Source organism: Podarcis muralis, chromosome 6, assembly GCF_964188315.1.
Source record: "Podarcis muralis chromosome 6, rPodMur119.hap1.1, whole genome shotgun sequence".
In the NCBI taxonomy this organism is placed as follows: domain Eukaryota; kingdom Metazoa; phylum Chordata; class Lepidosauria; order Squamata; family Lacertidae; genus Podarcis; species Podarcis muralis.
The window spans coordinates 4,954,599-4,979,916 of record NC_135660.1 but is presented as its reverse complement, the minus strand read 5'-3'; the positions used below and the strand labels follow the sequence as shown (position 1 = coordinate 4,979,916).

At 46.0% G+C, this 25,318-nt stretch overlaps 1 protein-coding gene and 1 long non-coding RNA gene across 3 annotated transcripts in view; one reads left to right on the top strand and one right to left on the bottom strand.

The window, feature by feature from the left end:
* Positions 1-17,502, bottom strand: part of DIS3L2 (DIS3 like 3'-5' exoribonuclease 2) — a 201,501-nt gene extending 183,999 nt beyond the window's left edge. Inside the window, exons 1-2 of one of the 2 annotated variants that reach the window (XM_028731804.2) lie at positions 17,389-17,502; positions 9,873-10,579 (exon numbers count right to left, since the gene is read on the bottom strand). In XM_028731804.2, the coding sequence (XP_028587637.2) occupies positions 9,873-10,563 (691 nt within the window). In that variant the 5' untranslated portion in view covers positions 10,564-10,579; positions 17,389-17,502. Of the gene's footprint in view, positions 1-9,872; positions 10,580-13,316; positions 13,470-17,388 lie in introns of those variants that run through there. The other variant, XM_077929633.1, reaches the window with a different exon arrangement.
* Positions 17,478-17,989, top strand: LOC114598112 (uncharacterized). Its single transcript, XR_003706967.2, has 2 exons — positions 17,478-17,658; positions 17,874-17,989. It is a non-coding gene; the product is annotated as an uncharacterized LOC114598112 (long non-coding RNA).
* The last annotated feature ends 7,329 nt before the right edge of the window (positions 17,990-25,318 follow it).

The following is a 25,318-nucleotide window of genomic DNA, read 5'->3' as shown; positions in this document are numbered from 1 at the left end:
TTACAGGGAACAAGGCAGAGGGCCTTCTTGGTAGTGGCACCTGCCCTGTGGAACGCCTTCCCACCAGATGTCAAAGAGAAAAACAACTACCAGACTTTTAGAAGACATCTAAAGGCAACCCTGTTTGGGGAAGTTTTTAATGGTTGGTGTTCTATTGGGTTTTTAATATTTTGTTGGGAGCCACCCAGAGTGGCAGGGGCAACCAGTCAGATGGGCGGCATATAATTATCATTATCATCATTATTATATAAGGCAAGGAGAATAGAATCATGTGCCACTAACCATTAATGAGAGAGAGAGAGAGAGAGAATTGTCCTCCATAGCCATGCAGAAATGTACGGCTAGTAGCCCCTGTGCTTCAGGAGGACACCGGCAACCTGAGCAAATACAGAACAGAATATTGTAGAGAGCGAGGAAGTTATGCAAGGCCCACAGATACACCATCCTGGCGTGCTCGGCTGAGGCTTGGCCCCAGAGCCATTTAGTAGCAGGGGGCCGAAAGTTTATCAAAACAGTTCCCGCGCTCCAGCTGAGCGCAAGGCAACATCTGCTTTGTCAGGGAGGGGCTGCGGCACGCCAATGGTTTTTCAGGACTCTCCGTGAACCTGCTCCACCCTGCTCGTGACCCCCTGGCCACCTCCTCTGCCTGCTAGCTGCTCTCCGTCAGTGCTGGGCTCTGAGACGCGGCCGGCCGTGGGTCTCTCCTTCCAGCTGCTGCACAGGCTCCACCCCCACCACCCACCCACCTGCCCCGAGACACCAGCTGAAATTCCCCCCTTTTTCTCTTTGGCCAAGGGCAGGCCCGCTGCACTATAAAAAGCCTCGAAGATGGTTCAGAATGCAAGCAAAGGAAAACATGGCCAAGGATACTTCTCTGCTTTCTTTGGACCCAGAAAGGAAGAAATAAAAAGCCTACAGGAAGCTCTTAAAAGAAGGCAGAGAAAGAAGGCAAAAGGGAGTTTAAATATTCCAGAGCACAGTGAAATGTGCAATTGTGCCGTGTGACAGGGGCTTGTTGGCTGCAAGTGGCGGGGGGGGGGCACACTTCATGTGTCTGAAGAACAGGATATGGGGCATGACATTGAGCTTGCTGACTGGGAGCAGTTATGGACCACTGGTGTTAAATTCACGGCATGTAATGCCTTAAGAGAAAACATTATGAAAATGATCTACAGGTGGTACATGACTCCGGCTAAGTTAGCAAAGATATATCATTTGCCCAATAACAAGTGTTGGAAATGTAATGAAACGGAGGGAACCTTCTATCACCTTTGGTGGACCTGCCCGAAGATTAAGGCTTTCTGGGAAATGATCTATAATGAAATTAAAAAAGTTCTGAAGAGAACCTTTATTAAAAAACCAGAAGCCTTTCTCTTGGGCATGGTGGGCCAAATGGTGCCAAAGAAGGATAGGACATTTTTTATGTATGCCACAACAGCAGCAAGAATCCTTCTAGCAAAGTATTGGAAGACGCAAGATTTACCCACGTTGGAAGAATGGCAGACGAAGGTGATTGACTATATGGGACTGGCAGAGATGACTGGCAGAATTCGAGACCGGGGGAAAGAGGCGGTGGATGAAGATTGGAACAAATTCAAAGTTTATCTTAAAAACTGTTGTAATTTGGAAAATTAGGGGCTCAGGGCAATAAGAGATAAAGAACTACAGTTGTATTAATAACTTATGGAAGTTAAATCTATGAAATATAAACAAGTTTATCACGAAAGGGTTGCTGAAAAATCTTGAAACAAGAATGCAGAAAAGGGGTGGTACGGGGAAGTCGATTTTGTGTTTGTTTATGTTTTTGCTTTGTTTCTTTTTTACTTGTGAAAAACTAATAAAAATTTATTTCAAAAAAAAAAAAAAAGAAGCAGCTGTCTTGCTGAAAACCAAGCAGGCCTAGATCTGGTCACTAAGAGACAGTGTGGGAAACCCAAGTTTGCTGCCTGAAGTGCAGAAAGGTAGAATAAAAATAAAAATAAGTTAAAGTTTGGTGGAATGCTCCAATGTTTAAAACAAACAAGCCTCTCTTTGCATGCAGAAACTTAGCAGGACAGGGAGAAGAGCAGGCAGGAACCTTTCTCCCAAATAGCTTTCTATACTCAAGGAGGTTTGCTTTTATTTTTATGGAAAACTGTCAGCAACATTCAGCAGAGATGACAGAGGGACCAGGAAGGCTAGTTGAAGGTCCCAACTGCTGGGAGAGGAGACAATGTGAGCCAAGAGCACTTAGATTCACCCAGAAGCCTGCAAAGGAGATGGCCATAGCAAGGAGGGATGAAGGGACAAAGCTAGCAGAAAGACAGATGACATCAAGGTCCGAGAAGCCAGTGTTAGAAACTCAAAAGAGATATGAAGCTAGGAGCCAAATGGCTCCTTAAACCTAGACTGGAGTCGCCAAAACGGGATGTCTAGTTGCCATTTTGGGTCAAGACTAAAGTCTTCTTTTTCAAATTATGGACTGACAGTGACTGATTATCTGTTAAACATCTGGCAAGTTCAGATGGCAACCTCAAGCTTGGTTAAGAACTTTGAGAACTTAAAGAAGAAAAGTTACTTGATCCAGGGACAGTCCATGTATGTATTGGCCTATTCCTACCTCTTTTTCTTAATAGTGACTGCTTCTGATGAGGTTGCACAGAAAAAGCATTTTGATTCCTGAAATTCGTTCCAATTGTGCAGATAAAATATAACAGATATAAATTTGTTTGTTTTTTTTTATAAGATATTTATTAGCATTTTACAAAAAACCTAAGTTTACAGAATAAAAAGAATACAGAATAAAAAGAAAACATACAAGAGGGGGGGGAAATAAAGAGAAAAATACAAGAATTACCAAAAAATACATAGAAAGAAAAAAAGAAAAAAGGAATACCAAATACAAAAAAAAAATAACTAAGAATTTTTTTAAAAAATAAATCAATTTTTCGATGTCTTTAAGCTCATTTGCTTGTTTCCTTGACCTCCTCACACCTCCCCTTTTTTGTATTCCCATTTACATAATCAATTCAGCAAATCCTTACCCTCTTTCATTTATCTTAACTCTATATCTTAACCTATTATAACTATTTATTTTCATCCAATATCAAACCATATTTGCATATTCTTATTAGCCTTGTTACCAATACCACTTATTTTCAATCCAACATCATTTTAACATTCATTAATTTTACAATATTTCTGCAAACAGTCTTTAAATTTCTTCCAATCTTCTTCCACCAACTCTTCTCCCTGGTCTCGGATTCTGCCAGTCATTTCCATAACAGATATAAATTTGAACACTGTTAGGAAGGACAGATTGTGAAGCTGAGACTCCAGTACTTTGGCCTCCTCATGAGAAGAGAAGACTCCATGGAAAAGACCCTGATGTTGGGAAAGATGGAGGGCACAAGGAGAAGGGGACGACAGAGGACGAGATGGTTGGACAGTGTTATCGAAGCTACCAGCATAAGTTTGACCAAACTGCAGGAGGCAGTGGAAGACAGGAGTGCCTGGCGTGCTCTGGTCCATGGGGTCACAAAGAGTCGGACAAGACTAAACAACTAAACAACAACAAGAAGTAACCAACAGTTGGGGATGATGGTAGAAACAGAGGAGGAGGAGGAGGAGGAGGAGGAGGAGGAGGAGGAGGAGGAGGAGGAGAGAGGATAAACAAGAACTGTCAGGTGTTTGGCATACTTCCTGACAACCCCAGCAAACAAGGCCTTGCTGGCTGGGGCTGATGGAAGCTGTAGTCACAAAGATATGGAGGGCATATGATAATGCACCTTTGGGAACACTGGCACAAGTTCCTCTCCTTGTTTGAGACTTTCACAGGGCTCCAATTGCTTACACTGTGTTTTGAATATGTGGTTTTAAGAACAGTAGCCCTGCACAAGAGCATGATATAAGCTCCCAAGAGAAGATCTACCCACTGTTGTACTAACACTGTTCTTGGTGCAAGCCAAAAAACATCACATCACAACTGCACAAAGTTTAGGAATGCATGCATCCCTTCCCTACCAAGAAATCAGGAGAGAAATTTGCAAAGACATTTTGAAACAATTGGAGAGTCAGTGCCATGCTATAAATCCAGACTCCCTTCTTTTCTGTATCCTATTACTCTTATTAACGTCATTTACAGATAGTAAACTGGATTTAAGGGGGGAATTGTTTGGGGCTTGAAGGTTTCCACACCAAGTGATGCTCTGGCCTTCCAATAAATTGGAACCTCACAGGTCTTGGCTAGATAGATGGTTGTAGTCCCAGTTAAAAAGGCCCAGAGTCTCAAACTCCTGGGCCACCCCAGACCTAGAGATGATGTCAGGCTCAGTACCCTCAGCAGAGTCAGCATAAGATCCCACAGATCTCATCAGAGATCAGTTGCATGCCCACCCACCAGCAATGGAACTGAATTAAATCAGCTCACTTTCCTAAGCACTTCCATTCGATCAGGAACCAGGATTAAGATAAATCTGAACAGTCTTCGGAGAAGACCGGTCTAAACAAACACAGAACGGATTTTGGTCCCTTGCGCCAAAACGTTGCTCTATAAATTACGACTCCTGGCACCTGCATGGGTTCGATAAAGCTGGGTCTGTTGAGCACATTTTGCGCAACCCCTGAGTCAACACTTCAGAAAAACTCACATTTAGTACCCGAGGACATAAGGTCCCCTGGCCCAGTTTCCACAGCAAAGAGGGCTCCACGTAATATGGCATATGACTCACCCTAAATGGACCAGAGGGGTGCAATTTTGCAATATGAAATTGTGTCCAGAGTTTATTAGATTTCTGTCTTGCAAACTGTTAAAAGGGAGCTCCATCACCCTGCCAGACTCAAAGTAACCCTGAATAGCCAGAGCAGCCTTCTCCAACCGACTACCCTCGAGACCAGTCCTAGCTCCAAATATCTGGAAGGAACTGGGGGAGAGGCTGAGTCAGAAATTACAGCATGCTAATATATAGCAGTGTATAAGCCACCTGCAGGAAACAAACCCCAAGCATTAGTGGTGTTCAAAGTGTCTGCTCACAGATGCCAAAATCACATCTTCCCATGTGAACAAGCTATAGCTTGATTTAAAAGGGGTCAAGTTTAATCACTGGTTTAAACCAGCTTTCTAATTTGTATTCTTTATTGGGTACTGTGTGTACCAATAGGTTGCTATACGAATATATGCGTGTATGTTTGCTATTAAATACAGTCTTCATTCAGCCCAGAAGCGTAACCCAAAACTTCTGGTCATACAGTCCACAGACCTACTGCACTGCACAAGCCTTCCTCAACCAGGGGATGTCCAGATATTTTGGACTTCAACTTCTGCCTGGCCTAGCCAATGCAACTGTGCACTGCAAAAGGATATCCAAAGTGAGGAGGCAGATTTCTGTTTGGTTCTCTATTTAAGCAAGATCACTTGAAGACCAAGGGTCCAGAACAAAGACTGTTAGTTAACAGGGTTTTTCCAAGACACAGAAGCTAAATATTGAACATGGAAGTGAACCTCCTCATATATAAAGATGCTCATTGGAGGACCTGATCCATTCCCCTCCATCACCTTACAGCGGGTGGCCATCAGGTCAAAAGTCCTTTCAATAGTGGTGTAGAACTGTAGAACTTCCTTCCTAAGCAGATGTGTCTCACTCCATCTTTTTGGCCTTTGAAACTGCAAGTAAAGGTGAATCTTTGGGGGTTCACTAAGTTTGTGTGCTACTAAACTTTTACTACCAGAGCAGCAGTCAAGTTAGTCAGTTGCAGAAAACACAACCAAGTCCTATGGCACCTTAAAGACTACCATCTTTAACTATCACTACTGCTTTGCTAAGAACATGAGATGAGCTTCACCAATGAACCAGACCCAAAGATTAGATTTTTGATAGACTAAAACAGGGTTTCCCAAATTTGGGTCTCTGGCTGTTTTTGGACTACAGTTCCCATCATCCCTGACCACTGGTCCTGCCAGCTAGGAGACCCAAACAGCTGGAGACCCAAATTTGGGAAACTCCAGGCTAAAATATTGCCATGATTTATTGAGCATGAGAATGTCATAAAAGTCCTGCTGGATCAGACCAAAGAACCACCTAGTCCAACAATCTGTTCTCACAACAGCCAACCTGATCACCATGGGAAACCAGCAAGAAGGATTCGAGTGCCACTGCGCTCTCCCGATTTGTGATTCTCAGCAACTGGATTCAGAGGCCATGTCTAACAGAACATTGCCATCTGGGCTAGTAGCAATTGGCAGCTTTACCCTCTTCAAATTTGTTTAAACTTGTTTTTAAGCCGTTCAGGTTGCCGGCCACTACTCTACCTTGTAGCAGCAAAGTTTTAACTATGCTCTGTTTGCCCTGAAACTTCCAGCGCCCAGCACCTTCATTGTTTTGGTTGCCCTTTTCTGCCACTTCCTTACTTCCATCTATTAGTTTTTGTTGCTGTGCTGTTCAGTCTTTATTTTGTTTTTCGTAAGGATTTCAAATACGCTGTAAGCTGCCTTGTGGATCCACAGATCAAAAGGTGGCAGCATTACTATTGCAATGGGCTGGAATCAAATATATTACGCAAGATTTCAAGACACTCAATTACTCAACGCTTCGCCGATGTCATCAGATTTTCCACCTATCACCATCCTTCCGCCATTCACATCTTTTCATCTTCCTGGTTAGAACAACTGAGGACTCTCCCATGGCACTTTGCCTGCCAGGAAGCTCATTTCATACCACAAAATAGCCAATAGTTTGAAACAGTCTCTCAGCATCTCATCTCCCTGTCCATCCCACAGCCAGCTCAACCTGTACAATCCACACCTCGGTGTGTCTTGTGCGGAAAGCAGGAGCAAACTAAGTGCCCCACCTACGCCAAGGTGCGCCTGTAGAACAGAAACTCCATGCGGCTTAAGCAAGCTTGACCTGACTGGCCGCCTGCTGCAATGGAAGGCAAAAGTCACCACCAAGCACAACTGGTGCGACGGAATCACTGCTAGCCAATCTGAGCTGTTGCTAAGGGAGGGTTCTACAAAACATCAACAGTCACTGGTCCTAGAGCTTTCTACAGCTCTTGTTCCTGGTAAGTAGCTCTCCCAATTTTGCCATCATTTTGGGCTGATGCATTTTTTTAAAAAATAACATGGCTGGCGCAAGCTTCTCTTTTATCCTCACACACTCAGTTCATCCACTTAGTTTAACCTGCTGCTGAATGAAACCTAGTTCTTATTCTCTTATAAAGGCAATCACACCTTGACCGGAAGGGCTATTAAACGCTTCCAAGTGTCTTTAAAAATGTAAAACCCCTTGAAGGCTAAAAAGCTTGGCATGTATTTGAAAAATAAAAATTAAGAAATATAGATGAGGAAAGAGAAGTGTTGCGGTCAGTTTACAAACTTGCCTACTTCGGAAATCTGCCAATGTGAAACAGGCGATCATACAACAAATAGATACAGCAGGCAGAGGAACTTACAGAAAAGTCAAAACCCTTAAGCGGGAGAGGCAGTGATGCTTAGTGGCTAGAAACAAGCATAGATGTGTGCCCCGATTTTGCATGTAAAATAGCTGGAATGCTTCCCTCTCAAACACAAAAGGCCCAAACTGCTAAGCAGAATTAAGCTGCGTACACATATACATTTAAAGCACATTCTTCCTCCACCCCATGAATCCTGGGCACTGTAGTTTGTTAAGGGTGCTGGGAACTGTAGCTCTGTAAGTGGTAAACTGCAATTCCCAAGATTCTTGGGCGGAGGCAGGGAGGGAATGTGCTTTAAATGTATGGGGCGTGGTTTCAGCTAACTGGTCCTGCCAGCAAAAGGGCTTTCACCAGCTCAAAGGGACTTTCCTACCTCCTCTCCCTCTGTGCCTCCCCCAAATTGGCTTGGGAGAGGAGTCGGAGAACCACCAGAACAACACACAGCGGGATGAGAGGGGAGATGGTTCCATCAGGAAAGTGGAAATGTTTGCGCTGGTGGCATGATCTACTTAGCACTACACTGAATTCCTTCCATGGTGTGCAGGCAGACACCCACCCACCCCTGCAACCAGGGCTGGAATTAACTCAATGGGCTTGGGCAATGCTTAAAAGAAGAGGAAGGGACGGGAAGGAGAGGGAGGGAGACCCTCCCATCACCACTGCCCACCCGTCATCGAGGGGAAGGGAAAACAAAGCATGAAACAGATGCTAAGAATAATTATTGGCATCTGTGTAGCACTTTAGAATGCTCCAAGAGAGTAACACACAATATTTTGTTATGACCCTTACAACAATCCTGGGAGGTAGGCCAGTATTATCCCAATACTGCAGATCTGCGGGTGCTGGGAGAGAGTGTGACTTGTCTGAGGCCCTGTAATGTGTTCATGGTAGAAGCAAGACCTGAGCTTCCCAATTTAGCTCAGTCTCTAGGCTATTATGCTGCACCGCAACCGTATTTTTCGCTCTATAACACGCACCAGACCATAACACGCACGTAGTTTGTAGAGGAGGAAAACAAGAAAAAAAATATTCTAAACGAAACAGTGGATGTATGATTTTTTGTGGTTCATGCTGTGGCCACAGACATGTGATCTGACAGTGAGTTTGGAGTAGCCCAATACAAAAATCCTGAGGATCCATGTGGATCCGTGCTTTGTAACCACGTTTTTGCACCACTGCGACCCCAGGCAACATTGGGTGCGTGATTTTTTTGGTGCAAGATGTAGCCATGGACATGCTATGTGATCTGATGGTGAATTTGGGGTGACCCAGTGCAAAAATCCTGAGGATCCATGTGGATCCGTGCTTTGTAACCACGTTTTAAGTGGGGAGGGAAGGAAAAGCACTCAAGGGACAAGGAGCACGTGTGGGGTGGGTGGAGAAGGATGCTGCTAATAATGCTATTTAGCGAGCTGAGGGGGGAGGAGAGAGGGACAGAGAGCCTGCTTGCTTTAAAGGAGCCAACCGGACAGGAGCCGCTTACACTCGTGTAAGCGGCTCCTCTCCTCTCCCACTTTGCTCCTTTAAAGCAAGCAGGCTCTCTGTCCCTCTCTCCTCCCCACTCAGCGGCTCTTCTCCCGCTTTGCTGTTTCAAAGTGAGCCACGGAGGAGGGAAGGAAGGGGAACCATGGATCCTCTGCTCACAACTGCAGCAGATCCCCCCACCATCCGTAGGCATTCACTCCATAACACGCACAGACATTTCCCCTTACTTTCTAGGAGGAAAAAAGTGAGTGTTATGGAGCAAAAAATACGGTACCTCATTTGTGGTACCCTAAGCCCAGAAATGAGCTCCTAGATTGGCCTCAAACTTGACAGCAGCAGGATATCATATTGGGGTGCTGCAGCAGTAAGATTACACAGGCAAGAGTGACAGGACCCCCTATATACAGAGGCCCAGCATCCCCTACAAAGCTGGCAACTGCTGGGACGTGCATGTAGGCTTGATGAGACCAGGGTGTGCCCCTGTTTACAAAGAGGTGCTCTGCGCGCCCTGTAATAACAAGCAGGCACAAACAAGCTCGCTGCCTTGACGGCAAGCCCAAGCAAGGAATCACTGGAGCTATCTGGGATCTTGCTGATGGGTAAAGCTAGCAATACAGACCACACGGCACACGGATGAATGGTGACAGAGAGAAACAGGGCTGAAAAATATTCCAGACACCCAAACACCTGAGGCCAACGCCTAACAATTCGGTTAGAGGTGGCTTCTAAGCAACCGAAATCTATATATAGCCTATTTGTTCCTGGCTGGGGATGCCAGCAGGTTAAACCAGCTGCAAGCCTTCAGCTGCTCTTACCACCATCATCCTCATGCGAGCCCGGGTAACACCAGCGATTAACACGGCACTCAAGCTGTAACAATCTCAGGTTACACAGATAAGCCACACGCTGCTATTCGCATCAACAACTGCAACCATTTAAGACATTCGGTAGCTCACCATGCATTTGGCTGGAGAAGGGGCTGGCCTTCCTGGAACTCACTGCGGGCAAATCCACGCCGAACTGTCCGGCAGATACGGATCTGTCTGCTCTCTCCAAAGCGGCAGGACCGTCACTGCCGCTGCACTTGCTCTTCCAATACTCCTCTCTGCCCCTCTCTCCAGAGCTGGGGGTTTTCGGCAGAAAAGAGGCCGTTGTGGACAACGTCCTGTGGCCCCCCAACGCCTGCCCTGCCCTTGCAGAGGCAGCTGCATCACCATGGCGGTTAGGAGAGATGTCATCATCCTCTTCCACCGCGACGTCCTCCTCGCAGTCACCTTTGCCAGCCTCGCTTGGACGGCTCTGCCTCTTGATCAAACCTTCCTCAGTCAGGCGGTCAGACTTTTCCGGCTGGCCTGGATGCAGGGCTCTGGCCAGCAAAGTCCCAGGCGCTTTCACCCCGTTTTTCGACAGGGCCTCTCTCACCAGGCCTCTTTTCAAGGACGGCTCTGCGTCCGAACCCGAGTCGTTGAGGCTCCCCTCCTCCAGCTGCAGCTTCTGAGCGATGTGGTTCAGGTAGGAGCGGAACCTCCCGCTGTGGTGCTTTTGCACGAGCCTCGCGTACGCGTTCTTCTGAGGGATGGCGGGCTTGCTGGGTCCATCCCTCGGAGCGTGGGCAGGAGCGCCTCGTGCACATCCTTGCAGTTCCATATCCCGGGAGTGTCACCTGCCATCAAAGGAGCGCAAACATGAGGTCGGCGTTGAGCAGAGGAGCAGTTTTACTTACTAGCGTCAGAACAACTACGCGACAGGACTGCAGGAGCAAATCAGAAACAAAGAAGACAGGCAAGAAGGAAGATGTGAACGCCACGAGGACAGAGATTTGGCTCCGTTATTTTAAATGGCCCTTTCCCACATCCTTTCCCACCAAGGCCGCACAGCCACTCCTGTCTCCGGGTCAGCCTGGTGCCCCCATAGTTCACTTGGACTACAACTCCCATCAGCTGTGCTAGCTGGGGTTGATGGGAGTTGTAGTCCAAAGCTTCTGGAGGGCACCAAGTTGGGGAAAGGTTGCCCTTGGTCCTGTATGAAGCTCTCATCCCACCCTTTCCTTGGTTCCTTGGCTCTCAGTTCCCCCAAACCGCCTGTCTCGCAGCCTAACCTACCTCACAGGGTTGTTGTGGGGGTTAAATGAGGACAGGGAGAACCATGTATGCCACCCTGAGCTCCCTGGACAAAAAGGCAGGATATAAATGCAATAAATAAATTCATGACAAAGATGATCAACAGTCTGGAATCTAAGCCTGCTGAGAAAAGGTTGAGGGAGTTAGGTATGTTTAGCCTAGAAAAGAGGAGACTGAGAGGAAATGCAATAAATATCTGTAGGGCTGCCACATGGAAGATGGAGCAAGCTTGTTTTCTGCTGCTCCGGAGGGTAGGACCTGAACCAATGGATTGAAGTTATAAGAAAGGAAATTCTGACAGGACATCTCCTTCCATGGAGGTTTTTAAGTAGAGTTTGGATGGCCATCTGTCATGGATGCTTTAGCTGAGACTCCTGCACTGGGGGTTGGACTGGATGAGGTCCCTAGCAACTTTCTATGCTTCTATGGTTCTAAAAATAAATAATCAAAGCTCCAATAATTGTTATAAGTGCCTTCTTCTTGGGGGATAGGAATATTTGCAAAGCAATTCATCTCAAGACTTGGAAGAATGGTTTGCGTACTGGTGAAAGCCCATTTAAAGAGATGCTTAAAGAGAGTGCAAGTGGAGGTCCTTATCTGGAACGCTGAGCTTGGGATTCTCCACTGCCAAACATGCTTTCCACTACAGAGCTACAAGCCTTCCCTTTAGTCTTTCTCTGTTTTTCATTTGTGAGGCGAGTGGGGAGAGAGAGAGAGGTAGAACGTGGTAGCAGCACTTCAATAAGCTCTGTAGTTTTATTACATCAGAAGACTCACAATATTTAACTGGGGCAGGAGTGACCAGTTTATGACCCGAGCAGCGCATATGGCGGTATTCCAGAGAGGGAGAGACAGAGAGAGGCATCTGAGCCAAATATTTTCATCCTAGCCGTGCACAAATCATTTCAACCCACTCTGCTCCTAAGAAGAAAATGTGGCCAAGCTAAAGGAGCAGCCATCATACAAAAACAAAAACCCGATCATGTCCATTCTCAGGCTCTCCAAAAATAACCATGTTTCTTTTTTCTCACTCTCTCTCTCTTTCTGAAACTCTTACGACGGTTTCAACAGGAAGGGTGGAGATTCCCTCGTAAGTGGTGGAGATAGATAGAAACTTTATTTGCATTAGCCACTAGCCATAGCAATAAGATAACATATACTGGGGATAGAGCTAAATAGTTAGCTATACAAAATAAGTTCTGGAGGTTTACATCAATGCAAACATCGTAAGTGGTAAACTCCAGCAACTGAGGACAGCACCGTTCCTCAGTCCCGTACAGACCACCCTGATCATTTAATTGTACAGCAGTGTCGACCAGTGTACAGGACACAGGGCAGAGTAAGACAAGCAGAAGATAGTTCTCTGTCCCAAGGAACTTCCAGCCAACTTTCGATTCAGGGGTGGAGGCAGGACTGACAGGCAAGAGGGTTCGGCCAAGTTATTATAACCTTAAAACAGTAGAAATCCTCAAGGGAGCTCAGCGCAAAAGCACTAAAAATGTAATTATTCATCAGCAGTTAAAACCAATACAAACACAGTACAGGAGGAGGAGGCTCCAGATCTTTGCAACAGAGTCACACCAGCTAGCTAGCTATCTTCCTTCCCTCTGTCAGGAATGGGCAATCTGTGCCACTTCAGATATTCTTGGCCCAAGATGCCATCATCTCTGATTGTGGGCCTGCTAGCTGGGGCAGGTGGGACAACATCTGGAAAGCCACAGATTCCCCTTCCCTGGTATATGTAAAACAAAACTAAATGGAAATGGAATGAGCTACAAAGTGAGGATCAAACTGCACACAAAACACCAGGGCTGGGCGATGTATCAATACACAGTCCAAAATCGGTTGAAGACCACATCATAATAACAGTTTCCTAATATTTGACATGGCAATAAATCACAGGTCACGATGTGTGCCTGTGCTATGTAAAAATCGTAATATGGGAAAAACCATGAAGCTAGTCATCACTTCTCTCGTGATTCCTGCTGCCCCTGTTGTTCTGTATTATTTTTATTAAAAATGGTTGTAACAACAGGTTAAAGGCAAGTAAAAATGTGTCTGCTTTAGACCCTTAAGTCTATGTCAGTTACATATACTTATTTCAAACGCTGTGATATATCGGCATACCACAATGTTTAGTGGATGATATATCATGATGTTGAAAAGCAGGTATCACCCAGCCCTGACAGACATCTGCTCCAATTACATATAAATTGGGGGAGGGGGGGCACCTGAGAGAAAAGAGCAGAACCCTCCCTTTCATTCCCAGCAATCTCTCACCTGAACACTCCTTTCTCCTTCAGGCACCCCTTGTGGTGCCAGGGTCAGACCCACTCATCCCCACGTGGGACTTCATGGTGTCAACATATTTCAGAGATGTGTGACGTTCAGGAGGAAAGCTTATCGCAGCAGCAGATATTTCCCAGTGACCTACACCTCTGAGCTCAACCAGCAACCACCCTTTTACTTGCACACACAGCTGCATGCGGGTAGATATTTACAATTCCAGGAAAAAGCAATGGGGGTCCACAGCCACACAGCCCAACACACCTGCCCCCACCAACCAAACACAGGTCCATTGGCTCACCAGCCCATGCAGACCAGAGAGTTTCACAAGCAGAGTGAAAGTACAAAGGAAAAGGCAGCACCTTACAGGGGAAACGGTTCTGTGTGTCTCACAAAGGAGTATCCGACTGCATACAAGCCATCAAGCTCCCACACAAACACACACACACACACCAGAGTCTCTATCTCATTTGACTGGAGGTGTGGGTGGGGGCAAGGGGAGGGATTCCTTCAAACCTTTAATATCGTCCTCAAGGAGGCTCACAGTAAAAATAGAAAAGCTTATTAAGCATGGCCAGTGCTATAATCACACCCAGATACTTAATAAAGGTATTCCCAAAACAAAATTATACAGAGGATGTAGTGTTGCCCCACCCAACTTCATGCTTTTATGTTGTGGCAGTCCAGGATGACCCAAAAAAATGGGTGGAGTGAACACACTCACTTGTGGTGCAAAGGAGATCAAAGTTCTTCCTAACACAGCAAGCCATTATAAATGACTAGACACTGGAAGATAGCTCCTTTTTGTTGTTTCACACTCAGTGAGTTTCTTTACATCCCACAAATGGAATGTCTATATACAGTGTACCTCGGAATACCAGATCCTGAAACACTAGAAAATGGGCTTTGGCCTGATCTACATTTTCAGTTCTTTGGGGATATCCCACTCAGCACAGGGGCACACAGGCTGCCCTGATTAGGAGAAAGTTGCTGTCACTCACCCTTTTGATCCAAGAAAGAAAGAAGACAGTCTAGCAAGAAAAAAAACTACCCATCTCCCTGGGCAACAATGCCCTCCTTTCTAGGAAACTCATCTCAACACACTATATCCCCTTGCAATGAAAAATACTGGGTGTCCCCAAGGCAGCAGATCAAAGCTGCATTAGGCCCAAGTTGCAGCCTTTGCTATATGTCATAACGGGTAAATATAATGGACAAGTCCCTGCCCTTCAGAGTTTGCAATCACAGGGGAGGCAAGAGACGAAGGGGAAGAAAATGGAGGCAGGGACAAACAAGGGAAGAATATGTATTTATTTCAGTTACAATATACTAAAGTCTTAGCTACGGTATACCACTTTTATAGTAGGGTAAGTCCCATGCCTTGCTAGAAGTATAACAAGTGGAAGCAGGCAGCAAGCAGCCACAGAAAGAAGGGGAAAGAAAAGACTTTCAGCACATTGTTCTGGCTTGTGAGGAACCCACTGAAGAACTACCAACAATTCTGGCCAGACTATAATGTTTTAACCCCTCTGGAGTACAAGAAATAATCACAAATTAAATTAGATAGACCCTTACATATTTCTCATACCCTGGGGGTCAGTCATAGCTTTGTGGTACAGGATCTGCTTTCCATGCAAAATCCTGAGTTCAATTCCTAGCGGCTTCTCCGGGTAGAACCCATAGAGACTTGTCTAAAACCCTAGAGAGGCACTTGCTATGTCAGTGTGGACAATACTGAGCTATATGGTCCAACACTACAAGGTGGTTTCCGATGTTCACACCAAGAATTCCCTATACAGGACGCCTGGGAGGTTGCCTGCTCCTGAGGGGGGTACTATCCCTCTGAAGGAGCACGTAGGCAGTTTGGAGGTACTTCTGCATCCACTGCTGTCGCTTGAGGCTCAGGTGGCCTCAGTGGCCTGGAGTGCCTTCCATTGACTTGGCTGATGGCCCAGCTGTTCCCTTATCTGGACAGGGATAGCCTAACTTCTGTCCTCTATGCTCTGGCAACCACTAGGTTAGCTTACTGCAACACATTATACGTGGGGCTGCCTCTGAAGATGGTTCAGAAATTACAGCTGGTGAAGAACTTGGCAGCCAGATTACTCACCGGGGCAAGACGGTTTGAGCATATTACACCAATCCTGGTCCGACTGCGCTGGCTGCCAATGCGTTTTTGGGCCCGATTCAAAGTGCTGGTTTTGTCCTGTAAGCCTTAAATGGCTCAGGACTGCAGTAAGTCAAGGACTACCTCTCCTCATATGAACCAACTAGGACCCTGTGATCATCATCTGAGGCCTTTCTTCATGTGCCTCCTCTGTGAGAGGTCCAAAGGGCAACAACATGAGAACAGGCCTCTTTTGTGGTAGCCCCCGTTTGAGGAATGCTTTCCCCAGGGATGCTCACCTGGTGTCTTCATACACTTTAGGCACCAGGCAAAAACATTCCTATTATCTCAGGCCTTTGGCTAATTAAGCAATATATGGCCTTTAAACTGTGGGGGTAATGTTTTTGTTTGTTATTATGGAATGCATTTTGTGTCTCTATATTGTAAACGGCCCTGTGATCTTTGGGCAGAGGGTGGTATAGAAATTTAAATAATAATAATTAATCTTTGCGTTCTCTCTCCTCACACAGGCTCCTCCATCACATATTGCACAAGACTCATATTTGCCTGCTATATTTATTTACTCAGCAGCAGCTTGCCCTGCGCAGCCTTCTTTAGAGGCAAGCACATGCCCTGGAACTGACACCAATAGCTTCCTTTTATTTATATAGATAGTATTTCAATTTTACAATAGTTATTATTTGTATGCCTAGCTGTACTTTTAGGTCAAAGACCTTCAGGCACACTGCTATTTAGGCAAAATAGTTTCAGAAGGAGATGGGTACGAGGGGGGTTTGTGTGCTCAACCGCATGTGTGAACACATTAATTACACTTTTTTAAAAAATTCACCAAAGGAAAATTAGGGACTGAGCTTGAGGTCCAGAAAACAGAGCTGTTGCTGGGACCCCTCCTCCATCCCCACAATTCCACTCTGGTCATAGTGTTTTTCTCTCTGCTGAGTTGTATTAACACCACCTTTAACATTTGTTTCATGTTTTATGTTTGACGTTTTTGGATTTCACTGCCGATGTTGCAAACCATTCCAGGCACACGGGACAAACAGGCAAAGACAAAGAAAAACACACTCTGAAGTGAACAGGGGCAAAGAGGTAGGCAAGTCAGACATCATGCATGCATAAGGCAATACAGCACACTGAACAGTGGCAGGATAAGAATATGCAAATCCCTTTTTAAAATAGAAAGAAAAAGAATAAAGGTGGAGAGGCAATTGATTTGGTACCCAGGGCTACAGAAGGCCCTGGGAAAGCGCATAGCTCGGTAGGCAAAGCACCTGCCTTGCATGCAGAAGGCCCTTCGGCCTTTCTCAACCTGTGGGTCCCCAGATGTTGTTGAACTACAACTCCCATCACCCTTAGCTAGGAAGGCCAGAGCTCAGGGATGATGGGAGTTGTAGTCGCAACAACATCTGAGGACCCACAGGTTGAGAACCGCCTAAGTTCACCCCCTGCTCAGCACCCCCAGGTAGTGCCGGGAGAGACAGACACAGGCCCCCGCCTGATACCCTGGAGTGCCGCTGCCAGTCCGTGCAGGCAATACTGGGCCGAGTGAGCCTGTGGCCTGACTCAGAACAAGGCAGAAGAGCCGTAGCCTAATGGTTAGCGCACCCTAGGCCCAACCCCCACGTGGCATCTCCAGGGAGGGCTGGGGAGACCCCGGAGAGCTGCTGCCAGCCCGTGCAGGCAACGCTACGCGAGATGGGGCGGCGGCCTGGCTCGGTGTGAGGCAGCTTCCCGGGGGCAACTGGGGCGGGGGGGGGGGTCGAAGCCCACCGGGGGGTCCTTTCCCCCCCACACACCCGCGACCCAGCCCCAGCCCTAGAGCCAGCCGGGGAAGGCAACGCGGGGAAAGGCGACCCGCCCAGCCCCATGGCCACAAGCGGCGGCGCCCCCCACCCGCAAACGGGCAATGAGCACCCCCCCACCCTGCCCCTCACTCACCTGCCCCAAACTCCCCACTCGCATCACTGAGGAGCCTTCAAAGGTTCCCCCACTTCCTGCCTCCCCTCTACTTCCGGGTCAGGCGTGGCTCTACGGGCAGCGGCAGGGCCCAAAAGCCCGCGGGGCGCGAAGCCGCACCTCGCGGCGCGAAGGTTCGAGGAGAGCGCGCAGGCGCGAAGTCCCGCTGGCCTGGGGTGGCCTCGGCGGCCGGGCGCCCCTTGCGAGGGGACATTACCGTATTCCCTCGAAAGCAGGGGCTTTCGTTTGCACGTGCGTTTTTATATTTATTTACTTAGCTTCTATCGGTTTATTTGTGCGTTTACGTTTATTTCGTTAGCTTCCAGTTATATATGTATATGCTTATTATTTATTAATTGTCTATACGTGTTCGGGTGTCTGTGTTTCTATTAATATACTGTATATAGTTAGCTTAGGTTGGCTGGTTATATATTTATTTACAGCCGCCTTTTTTTTTCCCCTGACAGGGACTCGAGGTCGTTTACAGATTACAACCAAGAACCGCTAAAAACAAAGAAAAAACCATCGTTGAAAAAGCAAGCTTTTGTTTGTTTAAATTAAATGCATTTTTTGAACTGCTTAATATTTATTTTTATTTTATTTTTAAAGAAAAAGCGCCCAAGCAGTTTGCAAAAATAAGTTGTGAAGGGCCTAAATAATAGAGATAACCAGATACATTTACCAGGAATAAGTCCCTTTAGGATCCCCCAATATGTTTGCTGAGGATCCTTGTTTATTGTTTATGGACTACAAGTTCTGTGTGTCTTAATGTCTGCAAGGAGTGTGTTTGCTACAGCATGGAAGAATGTCCCGAAACAAAAATAAATTAGACACCACTAGGAAAACGTGGGAGTAAAACATGCTCCGACCACAACGCTCTGAAATTAGAATTTAGACTAACTCAATCCGGTTCCTTCAGATGGAGAATGAATGACACACTATTAAGAGATCAAGAGATTGTGAAAAAGGCCCAAAAACCGCTAAAGGACTATTTTGAGATAAATCTGAATACTACAGTAGAAAAAAGAACGATCTGGGACGCAAGCAAAGCTGTTATGAGAGGGTTTCTGATACAACAGAACACAATTAAGAAAAAGCTCTGGAATGGAAAGAAGGATAAAATACTGGAGAAAATACATCAAGGAGAGAAAAAATTGAGAACTAAACCAAAGTCAAAGGAGGTGCTGAGAGAAATCAAATTCCATCAAGCAGAATATTCTAAGTTGATAAATCAGGAGATTGAATGGAAAATTAAACAGATGAAGCAAAGATCGTTTGAATCAGCAAATAAATGTGGAAAGCTGCTAGCTTGGCAGCTGAAAAAAAGACAAAAGCTAAACACAGTTACAAATCTAGAGATTGAAGGAAGAATGGTACAGAAACCAGAAGAAATTAGGAAGTGCTTCCACAGATATTTTAAAGAACTTTATGCACAGGGGCCTCAGAAAGAATCAGAGATAGATCAATTCTTAAAGACAAATGGACTATCAAAAATAACTCAAGATAAAAGATCAATCTTGAACTCTACAATAACTTCACAGGAAATCGAAGGTGCCATTCAGAATATGCAACTAGGCAAATCTCCAGGCCCGGATGGGCTTACCTCCAAATACTACAAGACTTTGAAGGATTATCTGACACAACCTCTGTTGGAGGTATGCAACCAGATTATGGATGGGAAGAGGGCACCAGAAACGTGGAAAGAAGCTTTCATCACATTGATACCTAAGACAGAATCTGAAAAGACTCAGCTTAAGAACTACCGTCCCATCTCACTCCTGAATGTGGATTACAAAATATTTGCAGACATTTTGTCAAGTAGACTTAAAAATGTCTTAAATGAAGTAATTCACAAAGACCAAGCAGGCTTTCTCCCTGGTAGACATTTATATGAGAATACCGAAAACGTGGGAGTAGCTGAATGTGGTTAAACTAACAATGTTGAAGGATAAGAAAGAACATGTGGGAGTGTTGAATCAATGGAATCCGGTGAGTGTGCGTGTGAAAGAAAACAGGGAATATCCAGAAGTGGAGCAGAATATTTGTTACTACAACCGATGACTGAAGATCTATGAATGTAGCACCTTGACAAATTCTTTTTTAGGGTGTAAAGCACATGAGCAAAGTACATGACTTTAGATATCAGTTATGTGAAGAAAAACATGTTGAATGTTGTGCAGCTCTGATCACATTTTGACAAATTATTATCATTATTATTTATTAAATCTGTATACTGCCCTTCAGGGCAGTTCGCAACATAAAATCACGATAAATCACAAAAATACATCACAATCACAAAATACATAATAACAATGAAATCAAGGCAGACCCAATCATTTCCACTTCTACAACACATTTAAAGGGGCATTGAATGACAATCAACCAAAAGCCTGGTTAAAGAGGAACGTTTTTGCCTGGCGCCTAAAGGTGTGTAATGAAGGCATCAGCCGAGCATCCCTGGGGAGAACATTCCACAAACAGGGAGCCACTGCAGAAAAGCCCCTGTTCTCGTGTTGCCACCCTCTGGACCTCTTGTGGAGGAGGCACATGAAGAAGGGCCTCTGATGATGATCAGAGGGTCTGGGTCAGTTCCTATGGGGAGAAGTGGTCCTTGAGGTATTGCAGTCCTGGGCCATTTAAGGCTTTATAGGTCAAAGCCTGCATTGAATTGGGCACAGAAACTAATTGGCAGCCGGTGGAGTCGGACCAGGATCCGTGTAATATGCTCAAACCGTCTTGTCCCAGTGAGCAACCTGGCCATTGAATTCTGTACCAGCTGAAGTTTCTGAACTGTCTTCAGAGGCAGCCCTACATATAAAACATTGCAGTAATCTAACCTAGAGGTTACTAGAGCATAGACAGTAGTTAGGCTATTCCTGTCCAAATAGGGGCGTAGCTGGGTCACCAGCTGAAGCTGATGGAAGGCACTCCAGGTCACTGAGGCCACCTGAGCCTTGAGCGACAGCAAGTGTTCCAGGAGGACCCCCAAGCTATGTACCCGATCCTTCAGAGGGAGAGTAACCCCATCAAGAGCAGGCAACCTGCCCGACATCCAGTCTAGGGAACTGCCCACTAACAGTGCCTCCATCTAATCTGGATTGAACTTCAGTTTGTTAGCTCTCATTTGGTCCATTAGTGAGGCATTAGTGAGGAAGTCCAGCACTTCCACTGCCTCACCTGCCGATGTAAAGGAGAAGTAGAGCTGTGTGTCATCAGCATATTGCTGACAACATACTCCAGAACGCCAGATAATCCCACTCAATGGTTTCATGTAGATTTTAAGCAGCGTAGGGCATGGGTAGGCAAACTAAGGCCTGGGGGCCGGATCCAGCCCAATCGCCTTCTAAATCCGGCCCACGGACGGTCCAGGAATCAGCGTCTTTTTACATGAGTAGAATGTGTGCTTTTATTTAAAATGCATCTCTGGGTTATTTGTGGGGCATAGGAATTCATTCATATCCTTTTTTCAAAATATAGTCCAGCCCCCCACAAGGTCTGAGGGACGGTGGACCAGCCCACGGCTGAAAAGGTTTGCTGACCCCTGGCGTAGGGGATAAAAATGAACATGAGGAACTCCACACTGAAGGCTCCATGGAGCTGAAGAGCATTTCCCAAGCATCACCCTCTGGAAATGACCATCCAACTGAGTCTACCTAGCAATACAACTCTCTGGTCTTTATCCTCTTCGTGTGCTAAGTAGCAGCCATGCATAGCTATGTTTGGCTGCCATCTCCTACTGTGATATTGTCGTGCTTCAAACATATGGTACAGATGTAGCCACAGCCTTTGGAAGAGCCAGACTCTGCCTCCCATTCCGCAAAGTGCTCAATTGCATGAAAAAAGATCTTTTGTGGCCTCACTCAGCTTCAGCCTGAATATGATGGCTCCGTGCCCTGAAATCCTGAAGGGAGATCAAGGTTCTAGTCCCTAGCTGGCCACAGGCTCCTCCCCACACACCTGGAAAGCCGACTTGGATGGCTAGCTGGCTTCCATACAGTAAAACAAACAGAAGCTGCCAAGGATTCAGATTAGGACACTTGCCTCTGGCCAGGGAGCATCGCATATGAGAAGCTTCTTTCCTGGCAAAGATAAGTAATGTGCAAGTGGTGCCACCTGGGTCTTAATCATCTGTGGCTGAAGCATGTCCACCACTGTGATGCTCCCTTCCATGTGTGCTTCATAAATGTAAAGGCATAAAGGTGGTCACTAGTGCAAAACAATGAAACCTCCTCATCTGAGTACCTGTGGGATCAATTGCACTCTGCAAAGCAGCTATTCTTGGAAACATTTTCAAGGAAACTACAAATCATGTCATTTTAGTGTGTGACGCAGTACGGTATATTTCTATCACTTTTTAAGTAAAAAAAAGAAACCATTTGGATTTAAATGTTGTTGTGTTGTGTTTTTGTTTTTGTTTTTGTTTTTGAGCTACTGTCAAACCACCCAGTTAAGTACAACTACTATGCAAATAATCATTAGAACATTGATTGTAGCTTGTATTCATGTTGCTCTGCCGCCCCACCCAAACTATTTCCTTTAAATGAACAGGGCCTTTACATTGCGCACGTACACACACACACACATATATATATGAGGCATTTATACCCTTATATATATATATAAGGCATTATAGCAGAAGTATGTTCTCAGAGCAACTTACAATATTCAGGACAAAGAAGATCCCTGCCATGACACACAAAGAAAAGAGAATGGGGAGGGTAGAGGAAAAAAGCAAGCTCAAGGACAAGTTCTTAAAGGAACAGTTATTCTATATCGCCCTGTCCATGCTCATTCTGGCTAACTAGAAGAACAGCAGCTCCTCATCAGTGTCTGTAGGGAGGGTGCTAGGATGGCTGGGGTCAATCAGTCATATAGTCCAAAGCATTTGAAGTGCACCAGGTTCAGGAAGGCTGCTTTAGAGGGAGTTGTGGGGGAAGCACACACTTGGCCACTCCACCGTCTCTCCTGCAACAGGCTGAGCTCTGCAAGCCAGCTCCGTGGCACACGGGTGTGGACTACATAGGAATCAGAGAACTGTAGAGTTAGAAAGGACAACGAGGGTCGTCTAATCCAACCTTCAGCAATGCAGGAATTGTTTGCCCAACATAGGGCTCAAACCCACAATCCTGACAATAAAAGTCTCACGCCCTACCATCTGAGCTATCCTAGCTTTTAGAGCCTCCTGGATCAGGCCAGTGGCCGACCTAGTCCAGCACCCTGTTCTCACAGTGGCCAACCAGATCCCTCTGGGCATTGCTTTTCTACATACAGTGGTACCTCGCAAGACGAATGCCTCGCAAGACGAAAGGGTTTTTGGTTTTTTGAGTTGCTTCGCAAGACGAATTTCCCTATGGGCTTGCTTCGCAAGACGAAAACGTCTTGCAAGTTTGTTTCCTTTTTCTTAACACCGTTAATACAGTTGCGACTTGACTTCGAGGAGCAACTCATAGCACGCGGTGTGGTAGCCTTTTTTGAGGTTTTTGAAGACTGGTGATTTTTGAAGCTTTTCCAAAACTTTTCCGAAACCGTGCTTCGCAAGACAAAAAAAATCGCAAGACGAAAAAACTCACAGAACGAATTAATTTCGTCTTGTGAGGCACCACTGTGTGTGTGTGTGTGTGTGTGTGTGTGTATATATATATATTATTGGTTTTCAAATACAAAACAAAATTATACACTCCATACATCTTAGTTACATCTTATTTCTCTTTTTTTGACTTCCCTCAACTTGCCTGCAAATCCTTCATATTTTAACTTTTAACACATTTCTATTTTGTTGTTTATATTATTACTATGAACTTCATCCCATTTTAATACTTATTATAACATTCCCATCACAGCGCTTCATTAAAACTTACAAACGTAATCTGATTATCGCTTAATTTTTGCAAATATTCAATAAATTTTTCCCAATCTTCTGTGAATCTTTGATCTTGTCGGTTTCGGATCCTTCCTGTCATTCTGTCCAGTTCTGCATAGTCTATCATTTTTGTTCTCCATTCTTCTAATGTAGGTAGCTCCTCTTGTTTCCATTTCTGGGCCATCAATATTCTTGCTGCTGTCACTGCATATAGAAATAACTTCTTTTCTTGTGGGCAGTGCTTTTTTCTGGGGGGTACGCAGGGGTACGCATACCCCTAAACATTTTGTGAATCTCTGTACTTTTGTCCATTTACTGTATTTATTTTTCTTGATTTGAACTACAAAATGGTGGTTTTCTTGAGTCAAAATGAGAGTACAGTGGATGCTCGCGATGTGAACGTGTGGGGTGCATGTTCGCAACCCGCATTTGCACACGCACGGGTTGTGATTCGACGCTTCTGCGCATGTGCAAAGTGCAATTTAGCGCTTCTGCGCATGCGCGGCTGCCAAAACCCAGAAGTAACCCGTTCCAGTACTTTCAGGTTTTGGCGGTCCGTAACCTGAAAAAACGCAACCTGAAGCGTCTGTAACCCGAGGTATGACTGTACCCCTAAAGAAAAAAAGCACTGCCTGTGAGAAACCAGCAAGCTGGATTTGAACACAAGACCACTCTCTTCCCTCCTGTGGTTTCCAGCGACTGGTTTCCTCCAACTGTGGAGGCAGAATAAAGCCATTATCCACTGACAGTATTACCCTTTTTGAATTTGTCCAGTCCTCTTTTGAAGCCATCTAGGGTGGAAACTTTGGCCACCTCATGAGAAGAGAAAAGACCCTGATGTTGGGAAAGATGGAGGGCCCAAGGAGAAGGGGACGACAGAGGACGAGATGGTTGGACGGTGTTCTCGAAGCTACAAACATGAGCCTGACCAAACTGCGGGAGGCAGTGGAAGACAGGAGTGCCTGGCGTGCTCTGGTCCAGGGGGTCACAAAGAGCCAGACACGACTAAACGACTAAACAACAACAAGGGTGGTGGTCTATGGGACGCGGGTGGCACTGTGGGTAAAAGCCTCAGCGCCTAGGGCTTGCCGATCAAAACGTCAGTGGTTCGAATCCCCGCGGTGGGGTGCGCTCCCGCTGCTCGGTCCCAGCGCCTGCCAACCTAGCAGTTCGAAAGCACCCCCGGGTGCAAGTAGATAAATAGGGACCGCTTACTAGCGGGAAGGTAGACGGCGTTCCATGTGCTGCGCTGGCTCACCAGATGCAGCTTTGTCACGCTGGCCACGTGACCCGGAAGTGTCTCCGGACAGCGCTGGCCCCCGGCCTCTAGAGTGAGATGGGCGCACAACCCCAGAGTCTGTCAAGACTGGCCCATACGGGCAGGGGTACCTTTACCTTTAGGGTGGTGGTCATTGCTGCCTCCTGTGGCAATGAGTTCCATAGTTCACCCATGTGCTGCGTGAAGAAGGACATTCTTTTATCTGTCCCGAGCCTTCCAATGGTCAGCTTCATTGGATATCCACCGCTTCTGGCATTATGAGAGAAGGAGAAAACCTTTGCCTGCTTCCTCCATGGCTAGCACAAATTTATAAGCTTCTCGTGCCACCAGTTACTCAGCTTTTCTCATAGGGGGAATCACCCCCATTCCCCTCGACCATTTTGGTTCTTGATCATACTTCAGGGGTTGACACCCCTCCCACACACACACATAGACTGGTAATGGGGTAGCTCTGTCAGTAGAGCATGAGATGCTTAATCTCAAGGTTGTGGGTTCGAGTCCCACCCTGGGCAAAAGATTCCTGGATTGCAGGGGGTTGGACTAGATGACTTCGTGGTCCCTCCCAAATCTACAATTCTATTATTTCATGTTGACAGACTCCAACTCCCAGCAGCCAGCATGGTCACTGGTCAGGGGTGTCAGGAGTTGGAGTCCAGTACAGTGGTACCTCAGGTTAAGAACTTAATTCGTTCTGGAGGTCCGTTCTTAACCTGAAACTGTTCTTAACCTGAGGTACCACTTTAGCTAATGGGGCCTACTGCTGCCGCCGCGCG